The 16,251-nt window shown below is 45.8% G+C and overlaps 1 protein-coding gene and 1 long non-coding RNA gene across 3 annotated transcripts in view; one reads left to right on the top strand and one right to left on the bottom strand.

Moving 5' to 3' along the window:
- The window catches only part of LOC106592158 (DENN domain-containing protein 1B), a 23,997-nt gene extending 11,766 nt beyond the window's left edge, over nt 1–12,231 (top strand). For both annotated transcript variants that reach the window (XM_045709753.2, XM_045709752.2), the window contains 14 exons: nt 209–319; nt 733–833; nt 956–1,001; nt 2,064–2,165; nt 2,417–2,542; nt 4,028–4,129; nt 4,898–4,991; nt 7,525–7,565; nt 7,687–7,743; nt 7,985–8,020; nt 8,165–8,284; nt 9,197–9,294; nt 9,562–9,763; nt 9,846–12,231. In XM_045709753.2, coding sequence (XP_045565709.1) covers nt 209–319; nt 733–833; nt 956–1,001; nt 2,064–2,165; nt 2,417–2,542; nt 4,028–4,129; nt 4,898–4,991; nt 7,525–7,565; nt 7,687–7,743; nt 7,985–8,020; nt 8,165–8,284; nt 9,197–9,294; nt 9,562–9,763; nt 9,846–11,000 — 2,391 coding nt within the window. In that variant the 3' untranslated portion in view covers nt 11,001–12,231. The remainder of the gene's footprint in view (nt 1–208; nt 320–732; nt 834–955; nt 1,002–2,063; nt 2,166–2,416; nt 2,543–4,027; nt 4,130–4,897; nt 4,992–7,524; nt 7,566–7,686; nt 7,744–7,984; nt 8,021–8,164; nt 8,285–9,196; nt 9,295–9,561; nt 9,764–9,845) is intronic.
- LOC106592151 (uncharacterized) lies at nt 12,217–16,251 on the bottom strand. The gene is made up of 3 exons (XR_001325581.3): nt 16,080–16,251; nt 13,406–13,497; nt 12,217–13,313 (listed from the first exon to the last, which is right to left on the bottom strand). It is a non-coding gene; the product is annotated as an uncharacterized LOC106592151 (long non-coding RNA).

Below are 16,251 nucleotides of genomic sequence, written 5' to 3'. Positions count from 1 at the left end.
TATAAAGTGTCCATGGTTACGACAGGTCTTACATTACAGCGGTACCTGAATGCTTTAAGAAAAGTGGTACCTATTTTTTTTATACTGTGTGTGTGTGTGTGTGTGTGTGTGTGTGTGTGTGTGTGTGTGTGTGTGTGTGTGTGTGTGTGTGTGTGTGTGTGTGTGTGTGTGTGTGTGTGTGTGTGTGTGTGTGTGTGTGTGGCTACAGAGGAACCTGACGGAGTTGGTGGTAGCAGTAGATGTGTCTAACCTCCTCCAGCTCTATGCCAGCATGTTGTTTGAGAGACGCATCCTCATCCTCTCCAGCAAACTCAGCACAGTGAGGACACACACACACTATACCTCAACAACTCACAAAACTTCATTCTTAAAAGTTGCTTTCCGTAATTTCTAACAGGAATGTATGCTGTTCTGATTGGTCTCCCTCCCTCCCACCTCGCTCTCTCCCCCCGTCTGTCTGTCTGTCTGTCTGTCTGTCTGTCTGTCTGTCTGTCTGTCTGTCTGTCTGTCTGTCTGTCTGTCTGTCTGTCTGTCTGTCTGTCTGTCTGTCTGTCTGTCTGTCTGTCTGTCTGTGTCTGTCTCTCTCTCTCTCTCTCTCTCTCTCTCTGTCTCTCTGTCTCTCTCTCTCTCTCTCTCTCTCTCTGTCTCTCTCTGTCTCTCTCTCTCTCTCTCTCTCTCTCTGTGTCTCTCTCTCTCTCTCTCTGTCTCTCTCTCTCTGTCTCTCCGCTCCAGTTGACAGCGTGTGTTCATGCCCTCAGTGCTGTGCTCTACCCCATGTACTGGCAACACATCTTCATACCTGTCCTGCCCCCACACCTACTGGACTACTGCTGGTCAGAGAGAGAGAAAACACACACACACACACACACACACACACTGAAATGTATATATTAAAGCACTCAATCTCTCTCTGTCTCTCTCTCTCTCTCGCTCTCTCTGTCTGTCTGTCTCTCAGTGCTCCGATGCCCTTCCTCATAGGAGTCCACTCCAGTCTGACAGAGGTACAGTAACTACAGCATCTCCATGGTTTCCATAAGGATCTAATGGTATTTCATCCCTCTGACAAGCAGCCAGGACCTGCAGGGCAGTATGAATCATACAGTATACTATGAGACCACATCGGAAAATAACTGACTGATGGACAGACGGATGGACGGACGGATTGACGGACGGATTGACGGACAGACTGTTTTTGTGATTGATCGATTGACTGATTGATGGACTTACTAACTGACTGATTAGTTGATTGGTTGGTTTGTTGACTGACTGATTGATTAGTTGATTGGTTGGTTTGTTGACTGACTGACTGATTAGTTGATTGGTTGGTTTGTTGACTAACTGACTGATTAGTTGATTGGTTGGTTTGTTGACTAACTGACTGATTAGTTGATTGGTTGGTTTGTTGACTGACTGATTGATTGATTAGTTGATTGGTTGGTTTGTTGACTGACTGATTGATTAGTTGATTGGTTGGTTTGTTGACTGACTGATTGATTAGTTGACTGATTGATTAGTTGACTGATTGATGTATTGATTGATGTATTGATTGATGTATTGACGTATTGACGTGTTGATGTGTTGATGTGTTGACGTATTGACGTGTTGATGTATTGATGTGTTGATGTGTTGATGTATTGATGTGTTGATGTATTGATGTATTGATGTGTTGATGTATTGATGTATTGCTGTGTTGATGTATTGACGTGTTGATGTATTGATGTATTGATGTGTTGATGTATTGATGTATTGATGTGTTGATGTATTGATGTATTGATGTATTGATGTGTTGATGTATTGATGTATTGATGTGTTGATGTATTGATGTATTGATGTATTGCTGTGTTGATGTATTGATGTATTGATGTATTGATGTGTTGATGTATTGATGTATTGCTGTGTTGATGTATTGATGTGTTGATGTATTGATGTATTGACGTATTGATGTGTTGATGTATTGATGTATTGATGTATTGATGTATTGATGTATTGATGTATTGATGTATTGATGGATTGATGTATTGATGTGTTGATTGATGTGTTGATGTATTGATGTATTGATCCAGAGAGTGAGAAGCCGGGGGTTAGAGGACGTGGTGATTCTGAATGTAGACACCAACACTATAGAGTCTCCCTTCGATGACCTGAAGAAGATACCATCAGATGTGGTAATGCGAATGTGTGTGTGTGTGTGTGTGTGTGTGTGTGTGTGTGTGTGTGTGTGTGTGTGTGTGTGTGTGTGTGTGTGTGTGTGTGTGTGTGTGTGTGTGTGTGTGTGTGTGTGTGTTTGCATGCCTGCTTTCACGCATCCGTGCATTTGAGCAAGTAAGTAAGTTTAGATGTGTGTGTGGGTAACTTGCAAGTGGACTTGTGTGTGTGTGTGTGTGTGTGTAACAACGTGTGTGTGTGTGTGTACCAGGTATCAGGTCTGAAGTTGTCTCTGAAACGTCAGGCAGCGTCAGCAGGTGTGGGCGTGGCCAAGGCCTTCCTCAGGGCTCAGGCTCTGCTGTTTGGAGGATATGGAGACGCTCTGAAGGGAAACACGGTTAGAACAATAATACTCTGGAATACTCTGGGAACACGGTTAGAACAATAATATACTGGAAACAAGGTTAGAACAATAATACTCTGGAATGCTCTGGGAACACAGAACAATAATACTCTGGAATGCTCTGGGAACATGGTTTGAGCGATAATACTCTGGAATACTCCGGGAACACGGTTAGAACAATAATACTCTGGAATGCTCTGGGAACACAGAACAATAATACTCTGGAATGCTCTGGGAACATGGTTTGAGCGATAATACTCTGGAATACTCCGGGAACACGGTTAGAACAATAATACTCTGGAATGCTCTGGGAACACAGTTAGAACAATAATACTGTGGAATACTCTGGGAAAATGGTTAGAACAATAATACTGTGGAATACTCTGGGAACTCAGTTAGAACAATAATAGTCTGGAACACTCTGGGAACACGGTTTGAACGATAATACTCTGGAATACTTTGGGAACTCAGTTAGAACGGTAATACTCTGGAATACTCCGGGAACGCGGTTAGAACAATAATACTCTGGAATGCTCTGGGGACACAGAACAATAACACTCTGGAATTCTCTGGGAACACGGTTTGAACGATAATACTCTGGAATGCTCTGGGGACACAGAACAATAATACTCTGGAATTCTCTGGGAACACAGTTTGAACGATAATACTCTGGAAACACAGTTAGAACAATAATACTCTGGAATGCTCTGGAAACACAGTTAGAACAATAATACTCTGGAATGCTCTGCCACCACGTTTAGAACAAAAATACTCTGGAATAGTCTGGCAACACAGTTAGAACGATAATACTCTGAAATAGTCTGGGTACACGGTTAGAACGGTAATACTCTGGGAACACAGTTAGAACAATAATACTCTGGAATACTCTGGGAACACAGCTAGAACAATAATACTCTGGAATACTCTGGGAGCACAGTTAGAACAATAATACTCTGGAAACGCAGTTAGAACAATAATACTCTGGAAACGCAGTTAGAACGATAATACTCTGAAATAGTTTGGGTACACGGTTAGAACGATAATACTCTGGAAACGCAGTTAGAACGATAATACTCTGAAATAGTCTGGGTACACGGTTAGAACAATAATACTCTGGAATAGTCTGGGTACACGGTTAGAACGGTAATACTCTGGAAACGCAATTAGAACGATAATACTCTGAAATAGTCTGGGTACATGGTTTGAACGATAATACTTTGAAATTGTCTGGGTACGTGGTTAGAATGGTAATACTCTGGGAACACGGTTAGAACAATAATAATCTGGAATACTCTGGGAACGAAGTTGGAATACATAACATTAAAATATAATAATGTGCAGATGCTTTTTACTCTGTATGCAATAATACTGTAGAATACTCTATAATACTGTATATAAAGACACCTGTTTCAATAAAGTGTCTTCTCTTCTCCATCTCTCTCTGCCTCCTCCCTCTCCATCCCCTCCCTCCCTCTGTAGAATGGTCAGGTCATGTTCTGTGAGGAGGTTTTCCTGGACCACAGGTCTTCCAGTATGAGACAGTTCCTACAGAGTGCTGTCCATCTGCAGCTCTTCAAACAGGTACCTGTGTGTGTGGTGTGGTGTGGTGTGTGTGTGTGTGTGGTGTGTGTATATCAGTATGAGTGCCCTCCTCCTCCTGCAGCTCTTCCAACAGGTACCTGTGTGTGTGGTGTGGTGTGATGTGGTGTGGTGTGTGTGTGTGTGTGTGTGTGTGTGTGGTGTGTGTATATCAGTATGAGTGCCCTCCTCCTCCTGCAGCTCTTCAAACAGGTACCTGTGTGTGTGGTGTGGTGTGTGTGTGTGTGGTGTGTGTATATCAGTATGAGTGCCCTCCTCCTCCTGCAGCTCTTCCAACAGGTGAGTTCATCTCAAGACAGGATGCTGCCCTCTGCTGTTCTGGGGATACCATAACAAAACAAACATGACAACAAGCAGCACACACACATGTGGATATCAAATGTCCTCGTGGTATGGAGGTGTAAAACAAACAAGAAAAACAGGTCAACATACAAACATCAAAAGGTCATTTGTAGTCTGGATGTCTGACCATCAGCAAAATAAAATAATCCACATTCTGCAATAATCCACATTCTTCAATAATCCACATTCTGCAATAATCCACATTCTTCAATATAGCTCCACTTCCTCAGGTGTTCATTGTCACAACAATTCAACCGTTATGTCTTTGTCAGGATTACAGGAAAAAACAGTTCTAAGTTTATTATTAGAAACATAGTGATATTCAGTAGAACGGTCTTCTCGGGGTTGAATAGGAGTCACTATGATATACTAACGAAGCAGTTCATTGACTGGGTTTTTGCTTTTCAGTTTATTGATGGACGTCTGGAGCTGCTGAACAGAGGGATAGAGCCAGACGACCTGTTTGAACAAGAGATGCTACAGTGTGGAACAGCAGAAGCAGGTGTCTGTCTTGTCTGTCTGTCTGTCTGTCTGTCTGTCTGTCTGTCTGTCTGTCTGTCTGTCTGTCTGTCTGTCTGTCTGTCTGTCTGTCTGTCTGTCTGTCTGTCTGTCTGTCTGTCTGTCTGTCTGTCTGTCTGTCTGTCTGTCTGTCTGTGTTTAAGTCCTCACAAACCGATGCTGGCCAAACAATCTAGTTTTCATCTATATTTTTCATAGCTGTCTAATTACCACAACAAACTGATGCTGGCACTAAGACCACACTCAACAAGCTAAATAAGGCCATAAGCAAACAAGAAAATGCTCATCCAGAAGTGAAGCTCCTAGTGGCCTGGGACTTTAATGCAGGCAAACTTAAATCTGTTTAACCTCGTTTCTACCAGCATGTCACAAGTGCAACCAGAGGATTAAAATAAAATAAATTAATTAAACTCTAGACCACCTTTACTTCACACACAGAGACACATACAAAGCTCTCCCTCGCCCTCCATTTGGCAAATCTGACCAGAACTCTATCCTCCTGATTCCTGCTTATAAGCAAAAACTAAGCAGGAAGTACCAGTGACTCGGTCAATATGGAAGTGGTCAGATGACGTGGATGCTACGCTACAGAACTGTTTTGCTATTACAGACCGGAATATGTTCCTGGATTCATCCAATGGCATTGAGGAGTTTGCCACCTCAGCCATCGGCTTCATCAATAAGTGCATCGAGGACATCGTCCCCACAGGGACCATATGTACATATCCCAACCAAAAGTCATGGATTACAGGCAACATCCACACCGAGCTAAAGGCTAGAGCTGCCGCTTTCAAGGAGCGGGACACTAATCCGGACGCTTATAAGAAATCCTGCTATACCCTCAGACAGGCAAAGCGTCAATACAGGACTAAAATTTAATCCTACTACACCGGCTCTGACGGTCGTCGGATGTGGCAGGGCTTGAACATTTTTACGGACTACAAAGGGAAACCCAGCTGCGAGCTGCCCAGTGACGCGAGCCTATCAGACGAGCAAAATGCCTTTTATGCTCGCTTTGAGGCAAGCAACACTAGAACATGCATGAGAGCACCAGCTGACGACTGTGTGATCACGCCCTCCATAGTCGATGTGAGCAAGACCTTTAAACAGGTCAACATTCACAAAGCCGCGGGTCCAGATGGGTTACCAGGATGTGTACTCAATGCATGCGCGGACTAACGGGCAAGTGTCTTCACTGATATGTTCAACCTCTCCCTGACCGAGTCTGTAATACCTACATGTCACAAATAGACCACCATAGTCCCTGTGCCCAAGAACACTAAGGTAACCTGCCTAAATGATTACCCGCCGCAGCGCTCACGTCGGTTGCCATTAAGTTTTTTTGAAAGGCTGGTCATGGGTCACATCAACACCATCATGCCAGAAACCCTAGACCCACTCCAATTCGCATACCGCCCCAACAGATCCACAGATGACACAATCTCAATCGCACTCAACACTTATGTGAGAATGCTATTCATTGACTACAGCTCAGCGTTCAACACCATAGTACCCTCAAAGCTCATCACTAAGCTAAATACCCTGGGACTAAACACCTCCCTCTGCAACTGGATCCAGGACTTTTTGACGGGCCGCCCCCAGGGAGGTAAGGGTAGGCAACAACACATCTGCCACGCTGATCCTCAACACGGGGGACCCTCAAGTGTGCGTGCTTAGTCCCCTCCTGTACTCCCTGTTCACCCACGACTGCGTGGCCAAGCATGACTCCAACACCATCATTAAGTTTGCTCACAACACAACAGTTGTAGGCCTGCTCACCGACAATGACGAGACAGCCTATAGGGAGGAGTTCAGAGACCTGGCAGTGTGGTGCCAGGACAACAACCTCTCCCTCAATGTGAGCAAGATAAAGGAGCTGATCATGGACTATAGGAAAGGGAGGGCCGAATAGGCCACCATTAACATCGACGGGGTTGAAGTGGAGCGGGTCGAGAGTTTAGAGTTCCTTGGTGTCCACATCACCAACGAATTATCATGGTCCAAACATACCAAGACAGTGGTGAAGAGGGCATGACAACACCTTTTCCCCTCTCAGGAGACTGAAAAGATTTGGCATGGGTCCCCAGATCGTCAAAAACACTGCACCATCGAGAGCATCCTGACCGGTTGCATCACCACCTGGTATGGCAACTGCTCGGCATCTGACCGTAAGGCGCTACAGAGGGTAGTGTGTACGGCCCAGTACATCACTGGGGCCAAGCTTCCTGACATCCAGGACCTCTATACTAGGCGGTGTCAGAGGAAGGCTATGCATAGTAACTTTACAAATTACCTCGACTAACCTGCACCCCCCACACATTGACTCAGTACCGAAGGCCCAGAAAATTGTCAAAGACTCCAGTCACCCAAGTCATAGACTGTTCTCTCTGCTACTGCACAGCAAACGGTACCAGAGCACCAAGTCTAGGACCAAAAGGCTCCTTAACAGCTTCTAACCCCAAGCCATAAGACTGCTGAAAAATGAATAACTCTCTCTCTCTCTCTTTCTCTCTCAGGAAGCACCAAAGCCTATCATCAACTGGTGGGTAACCTGAAGGTAAGAACTTACAGTGTTCTGTAATTTACACAACACACATCTCTTACACTTACTTGCTATTGGTTAAATAATGTCTCAAGTGTTCTGATTGGTCTGTCTGATTATTTTGCTCTGTTGGTAGAAAGGGGGAGGAGCTCTCATCCTTAACGTCAAGTCTAAGACTCACATGTACAAGTCGGTAAGTGCGTAGTCTGTGTGTGTGTCTTTGTGTGTGTGTGTGTGTGTGTGTGTGTGTGTGTGTGTGTGTGTGTGTGTGTGTGTGTGTGTGTGTGTGTGTGTGTGTCTGTGTGTGTGTGTGTGTGTGTGTGTGTGTGTGTGTGTGTGTGTGTGTGTGTGTGTGTGTGTGTGTGTGTGTGTGTGTGTGTGCTCCCTTAGTGAAATATGGTTTCCTACTAATTATTTTCTGTCTTTTCTTTCAGGCCAAACGTGGCTTGAGGAACTTTCTATCACCCAAGGTATGTGTTGTTGTTGTTTTGTAGTGTGTGTGTGTGTGTGTGTGTGTGTGTGTGTGTGTGTGTGTGTGTGTGTGTGTGTGTGTGTGTGTGTGTGTGTGTGTGTGTGTGTGTGTGTGTGTTCATCCTTTCTCTATATATGTGCAGGAGCACGTTGAGATTCTCTCCCTTAAGAGAGGCAACTCCGTGTCCGGAACACACACACACCGCCGCAAACAATCAGATTGCCTTCAGAGCCGTTTACCAATCACACAACACTTTGGGAAGGTAAGACCTGCCTCTAATATCAATCAAATGGATTTATAAAGCTCTTTTTACATCAGCAGATGTCACAAAGTGCTGTACAGAAACCCAGCCTAAAACCTCAAACAGCAAGCTATGCAGATGTAGAAGTACGGTAGCTAGGAAAAACTCCCTAGAAAGGCATAACCTAGGAAGAAACCTAGAGAGGAACCAGGCTCTGAGGGGTGGCCAGTCCTCTTCTGGGTGTGCCGGGTGGAGATTATAACAGAACATGGCCTTTTAAGGCCAGAATGTTCTTCAAGATCTTCAAACGTTCATAGATGGCCAGCAGGGTCAAATAATAATCACAGTGGTTGTAGAGGGTGCAACAGGTCAGCACCTCAGGAGTAAATGTCATTTGGCTTTTTATAGCCGAGCATTCAGAGGTCGAGACAGCAGGTATGGTAACAGGTTAGAGTTTCCTAGCCGCAGGCAGAACAGTTGAAACTGGAGCAGCAGCACGACAAGGTGGACTGGGGACAGCCAGTAGACATCATGCCAGGTAGTCCTGAGGCATGATCCTAGGGCTCAGGTCCTCCTGGAGGGAAGGGAGAGAGGGACAGAGAGAGAATTAGAGGGAGCATAATTAAATTCACACAGGACACCAGATAAGATAGGAGAATTACACCAGATTTAACAGATTGACCCTAGCCCCCCCCCCCCCCCCCCCCTGCACATAGACTGTTGCAGCATAGATACTGGAGACTGAGACAGGGGTGGGTCGGGGGACACTGTAACCAATCACTGGAGGTAGAAGTTAATCATCACCATATATCTAGGATTGGATTATTCAACCCACCAATCATAAACTTAACCTCTTCTATTGTGATGATTTTGCTATGTATTGCTGTGTCGCATTATGTCATGCCTATGTCTTGTTCTGTCGCGCTATGTCAGTCTCGTCCCCGTCGTCCAGTTAACAAACAAGGCTGTCTCCTTGACGACGAGAACACACAAGAGAACAGAGACACCTGGGAAGAAGACTGGCAGGACAGGTGAGAGCGAGAGAGAGAGAGAGAGGGCGGGAGAGTGAGAGTGAAAAGTATGAATGAGAGACAGGAAGAGAGAGGGTGGTGAGTGAGTGAGTGAGTGAGTGAGTGAGTGAGTGAGTGAGTGAGTGAGTGAGTGAGTGAGTGAGTGAGTGAGTGAGTGAGTGAGTGAGTGAGTGAGAAAAAGAGAGAGGGTGAGTGAGTCAGAGACACAGAGTGAGTCAGAGACAGAGAGTGATGGAACCAAAATGTTCATCCATATGTGTGTATCAGTGCTGTCTCAGGCCCCGTGGCAGACCCAGAGCTCCAGGAGGAGGAGGGGGGAGACTCGGGTATGTGTGACCCAGAAGAGATGGACCTCCTGGGGGAGATCTTTGACACGCTGAGTGCCCGGAGCTCCCATGACCGCGGCCTGCTCTACGGGACACGAAGTCTAGACCTGTTTGGACCTGATACTACTGACTACATCAGACAGGTGAGGACAGCACATGACAGGACACACACACACGGAAACATCCCAGACACAGACCTCATCTCCTCATTGTGTGTGTCAACAGAGGGGCCTGGCCACTCCCAGTCAGGAGAGTCTAGGCGTGTCCATTGGTGGGAGTGGCAGTCTGCACAGCTGGAACCAGGAGGAGGGGCTACATTACATGGGGGAGGGGCCAGAACAGACAGATGATTCTGATTGGCTAGGAGAGGGACAGGCGTTGTCAGAGGAAGCATCAGAAACACCTCAAGGAAGAAGAGAGGGTGGGAGGAGAGAGGAGGAGTGGAGAGAGGAGGGAAGGAGAGAGGAGGGAAGGAGAGAGGAGGGAAGGCGAGAGGAGAAGTGGAGAGAGGAGGGAAGGAGAGAGGAGGGGATGGAAAAGGGGTTGGTGGAGGCAGAGGAGCTTAAAGAGAGGAAAGAGGTGGGGATGGAGAGATGGAATGTTCTGAGGCAAGGAGGGCAGGATGAACAACGGATGGAGGAGAGGAAGAGGGATGAAGACATCACTATGGAGCCAGAGATTCAGTCTGAATGTATGGGTGAGAATGGGAAGGGGAAAGAAGTGGAGGGAGAGAAAGAGAGAGAGAAGATGCAGAATTACAGAGGTAAAGACCAGCAACAAGGAGAGGAGAACCAGGGGCAGGGGCAGGGGCAGGAGAGAGGCCCCAAGACACCAGGAGAGTTACCCAGGAACAGAGGCCCAAGGCCGGGTACTGAGTCTAGGGCCGGAGCCGGGGCAGTGGAGGACAACCAGGGAGAAGGGGACAGACTCACCCCCAAAACCACTGCTTTTCCTGGGCCTGAGAATGGCACAGCAACCCCTGCTTCTAAACAACCCCTGGGTCAGCAAGAAAGAGAAGAAAAGGGGGAGGAAATAGAGGTGGGACCCACGCCCCTTTCTCCCAGTGTTCCATCTGCTGTAGCACTGTTCCAGTCACCGGCCTCCGTGCAAACCCTCCATGGGAAGGCCCAGACCAGGGGCTCGCCTAAACCCAGTAAGCCCAGCAACACACCTCGGACCTGGGACACTATACAGAAGAGCTGCCCTCAGGAACCCAACAACATCCAGGTCTCAAATAATGACAGAGCTGGACCTGTCATAGCCACACCTGTCCTGACTACGCCTATAAATAACCAATCAGAACCAGGGGGGAACACCACAGCGCAGGAAGACCCGCCCCCTATCAAGGTGTCTGAGCTGAAGAAGAGATTTGAGGCTTGATGATTGGTGCAGGACTGTTTGAGTGGCGCATAGCTCAGCCAATGGTTTTGCAGTTTTCAAAGACTGAGGGACTTGATGAGTCAGAGAAGAAATTGGGATGGGAAGTGAAACTCAGGAACATGAAGCGCTCTGAATGTTGCAAGTAGAAATAGAATGAATAGAATTGACACAATCCCATATTCTAACCGGCAGACAGTAATTCCGATTTCGATCTGAACATTCTGTAACATTCTTATACAGGTCTATGATGTAATGCATAAGGCCAAAAGTTTTTCCCAGGGTGCATTCGCTTGGAAGCAAACGGAACCGAACGGGGAGGGACCTTTCTGAATTTTTGCAATAGAAACTCATTTTCATTGGAAAATACTTTCCGTTTGGTTTAAACTGTTACTGTTGCAAAACGTTTTGATACAACGCTAAACATTTTGCTACATTGTGCGACTATTGAATATCAGTTGTGGAAAAAGTACCCAATTGTCATACTTGAGTAAAAGTAAAGATACTTTAATAGAAAATGACTCAAGTAAAACTCACCCAGTAAAATACTACATGAGTAAAAGTCTAAAAGTATTTGGTTTTAAATATACTTAAGTATTAAAAGTAAATGCAATTGATAAAATGTAGTTAAGCATCAAAAGTAAAAATCATTTCAAATTCCTTATATTAAGCAAACCAGACAGCACCATATTCTTTTTTTTTCAGATTGCCAGGGGAACACTCAGACATCATTTACGAACTAAGCATTTATGTTTAGTGAGTCCGCAAGACCAGGTAGTAGGGATGACCAGGGACGTCCTCTTGATAAGTGTGTGAATTGGACCATTTTCCTGTCAAAATGTAACAAGTACATTTGGGTGACAGGGAAAATGTATGGAGTAAAAAGTACATTATTTTCTTAAAGAATATAGTGAAGTAAAGTTGTCAAAAATAATAAAGTAATGTGGGGATACCAAAAAAAACGACTTAGGTAGTACTTTACACCACTGCTGAATACACCCGTGATCATGTTACATGACATCCAGGATCCAGTTCTGTCCGATCCCTCTGACTGATGTCGCTGGCTGTATTGTCCTTAGATGACCAGCAGGTGGGGCTTGTGGAACATAAATACATTAACTCAATGCACTGAATACACACTTGAAGATCTTTTTTTTTTTTTTTACTAAATCAAATATTTTTCTCCTGGATGATATTAAATGCACTGAATAAATGGAAGTTTTATACTTTTTGAGAGGAGTTTTATTTTTTTCACATGGATAATATCATCAGAAGTGCATTAGAAATCATTCATAGTGTCTTACTCACCATCCTCGTCATTTTCAAGATATAAAAACACACACACTAATGTTTTATACAAGGGATAAACTTAAATCCTGGTTTGTATACATGTAACAGTATAACTGGCATAATAAAGAAAGACGTTTGCATATAGAGGAACTTTTAAATTCCCTTTTCTCTGTATGACTGACCTAATCAACAACTAGTCCACCGACAGGTAAACATGTCAACAACTAGTCCACCGACAGGTAAACATGTCAACAACTAGTCCACCGACAGGTAAACATGTCAACAACTAGTCCACCGACAGGTAAACATGTCAACAACTGGTCCACCGACAGGTAAACATGTCAACAACTAGTCCACCGACAGGTAAACATGTCAACAACTAGTCCACCGACAGGTAAACATGTCAACAACTAGTCCACCGACAGGTAAACATGTCAACAACTAGTCCACCTACAGGTAAACATGTCAACAACTAGTCCACCGACAGGTAAACAACACTCCCCTGACAGGGCATTCACCTGTTGACACACGGATGACAACATCAACACAGTTGGAGAAACTGGAGAGAACATGGAACATCCACCAGGCATGTTCTGCCATATTTAACAAGACATTTCATATACAGATACCTTTACACAATACATACAAAACATTGTTACCAATAACCCATTCTGGCTTCATGTACAGGGTAGAGGAGAGTGAGGCAATGGTAGTGACAGAGAGAGGGAGGAAAAGAGAGAGTTTATGTGTGTGTGTGTGCAGCGTCCAGGCTAGAGTGCGCGTATCAGATGAGTCTCTCCTCCTTGGGCAGGGGCAGGCCTGGTCTCTCAGCCCCCCGTGGTCTTGTCTGTTTGCTCTCCTCCGCACTGGGCCGATACATTCCCTCCGTCCTTCTCTTCTTCCTGATCACACAGCCCATCAGGGCCAGGGCCAGACACAGCAATAGGGCCAGACCTGGGACTAACACAGACCACAACCCCCACGACGGCCTTGGTAACGACAACACCATTTTCATGACGACGGGCCCTGAGTCGGAGAGAGAGGAGGGGATGAGAGAGAGAAGCAGGTACACAGGCAGACAGAAACACAGACAATAGGTAGACGGATGTCTCACTCACCTGAGGGTTAGAAGTGACACTGCTGGTCTCTGCTCTCACATCTGGACCAATGGGGACACAGCAGCCAGACTGACAGTGAGGGGTGCCTGTCTCTAGAGAGACAGAGTGTTGGAGAGCATCAATGAGCCAGGCCATATGAGTGAATTCAGCCCCTTTGAGGCAGTTTAGCTGTCTGTCCAAGTCTATGGAACACATCGGCATAGAAACAATGGCAGTGTATCATGGGTAAATTCTGACTGACTGACTGATCTACAAATAATATTGAGTAGTTATTTGTGATTACATTTACATTCCATTTTAGTCATTTAACAGACGCTCTTATCCAGAGCGACTTACAGTAGTGAATGCATACATTTCATAAAAAAAAAAAATATTCCCCGTACTGCAACCCTGGCGTTGCAAACACCATGCTCTACCAACTGAGCCACACGGGACCACGATCCAAGGTGATTTGTAGATCGGTCAGTCTCGACAGTCGGCTGCAATGTCAAACGGGTCAAGAAACAGTCTGAAACAGTGTCTCTTAACCGGGTCCAGAGACGGTCTGAAACAGTGTCTCTCAACAGGGTCCAGAGACGGTCTGAAACAGTGTCTCTTAACCGGGTCCAGAGACGGTCTGAAACAGTGTCTCTCAACCGGGTCCAGAGACGGTCTGAAACAGTGTCTCTTAACCGGGTCCAGAGACGGTCTGAAACAGTGTCTCTCAACCGGGTCCAGAGACGGTCTGAAACAGTGTCTCTCAACAGGGTCCAGAGACGGTCTGAAACAGTGTCTCTCAACAGGGTCCAGAGACGGTCTGAAACAGTGTCTCTTAACCGGGTCCAGAGACGGTCTGAAACAGTGTCTCTCAACCGGGTCCAGAGACGGTCTGAAACAGTGTCTCTTAACCGGGTCCAGAGACGGTCTGAAACAGTGTCTCTCAACCGGGTCCAGAGACGGTCTGAAACAGTGTCTCTCAACAGGGTCCAGAGACGGTCTGAAACAGTGTCTCTTAACAGGGTCCAGAGACGGTCTGAAACAGTGTCTCTCAACAGGGTCCAGAGACGGTCTGAAACAGTGTCTCTCAACAGGGTCCAGAGACGGTCTGAAACAGTGTCTCTTAACCGGGTCCAGAGACGGTCTGAAACAGTGTCTCTCAACCGGGTCCAGAGACGGTCTGAAACAGTGTCTCTCAACCGGGTCCAGAGACGGTCTGAAACAGTGTCTCTTAACAGGGTCCAGAGACGGTCTGAAACAGTGTCTCTTAACCGGGTCCAGAGACGGTCTGAAACAGTGTCTCTTAACCGGGTCCAGAGACGGTCTGAAACAGTGTCTCTCAACAGGGTCCAGAGACGGTCTGAAACAGTGTCTCTCAACAGGGTCCAGAGACGGTCTGAAACAGTGTCTCTTAACCGGGTCCAGAGACGGTCTGAAACAGTGTCTCTCAACAGGGTCCAGAGACGGTCTGAAACAGTGTCTCTCAACAGGGTCCAGAGACGGTCTGAAACAGTGTCTCTCAACAGGGTCCAGAGACGGTCTGAAACAGTGTCTCTCAACAGGGTCCAGAGACGGTCTGAAACAGTGTCTCTCAACAGGGTCCAGAGACGGTCTGAAACAGTGTCTCTCAACCGGGTCCAGAGACGGTCTGAAACAGTGTCTCTCAACAGGGTCCAGAGACGGTCTGAAACAGTGTCTCTCAACCGGGTCCAGAGACGGTCTGAAACAGTGTCTCTCAACCGGGTCCAGAGACGGTCTGAAACAGTGTCTCTCAACAGAGTCCCAAATGGCACCGTATTCCTTTTACACTTGACTACTATTGACCGGGGCCCATAGTCCACGAGATAAGGGTCAGTGTGTATATAATGGGTGTGGACCCAGGTGAACAGTAGTACACTACAAATAATAATAAGGGTATCATTTGGGAGACATCCCCAGTCAGAGATGAAACAGCACAAACCCAGGGTTGGAGAGTCTGAACATTCCTAGCTGTGAGATAGTTAATGATCTACTCTGGGTAAACAATAGTACATGATCAACACTACACTGAAACCACGGGTTGCACAACATACAGGAAACGCAACATATTTACTTTACTGTCCAAACAACCATTCCTAAACAACCACCGTGTGACTAGAATCTGAATACGGAATAATGAAATACATTTGAATATTTTAGCGCTCATATTATCACGTTCACAATTATGCCTATCAAGTAAGATGAAACAACTAATAAACTCTACGACTAGACCGATTATTGGTGCTTTATTTTAAAATCAGCTCAAATTGCAAATTACCATTCCATTGTACGGATCGCCTGTCAAAGTAACTATTATAACTAAACTATTATTTGAATTCAGAGCGAAACCCAGCCACATACACACGTCATTTCAAAGCGCCGATAGAAGGAATGTCTGCCCAGCTGTTGGAATGCGACCGAGCCTGCTACACCTGTTTTCAGGTGCATCAATTCTAACGCGGTGCTGTTACGAAGAAATAAAACCAACCCAAAACGGTCTAAACACGGCTTTCAGCATTCGAAGCCTATCAATCTAAGGTTCCACTGCTAAAACTAGCCTAGGCCTACTTTAACTACGTTTCAATAACACCTCTGCCAACTCTATCACGTCTGCACTACTATACGGACCTATCAAACAACACTGGCGATTGTTTAATTTAGGTGTTTTCCATGGACTTACCTACTGATTACAATGAGCTATTTTCCGAAGTCAATGGGCGGTATGAAACAGTAGTCCTCTTGGTGTAGACTAGCGATGTCCGAGGGCTACTTAGGAGATTTCTCGATTATCCTTAGAACTCCATTCACTGTGTCAGCCCGGTATCATTTCTACCACGCCCACCATAACGTAC

This window comes from Salmo salar, chromosome 02, assembly GCF_965601325.2.
Source record: "Salmo salar chromosome 02, fSalSal1, whole genome shotgun sequence".
Taxonomy (NCBI): Eukaryota; Metazoa; Chordata; class Actinopteri; order Salmoniformes; family Salmonidae; genus Salmo; species Salmo salar.
This window is presented reverse-complemented; position numbering and strand designations above follow the sequence as displayed.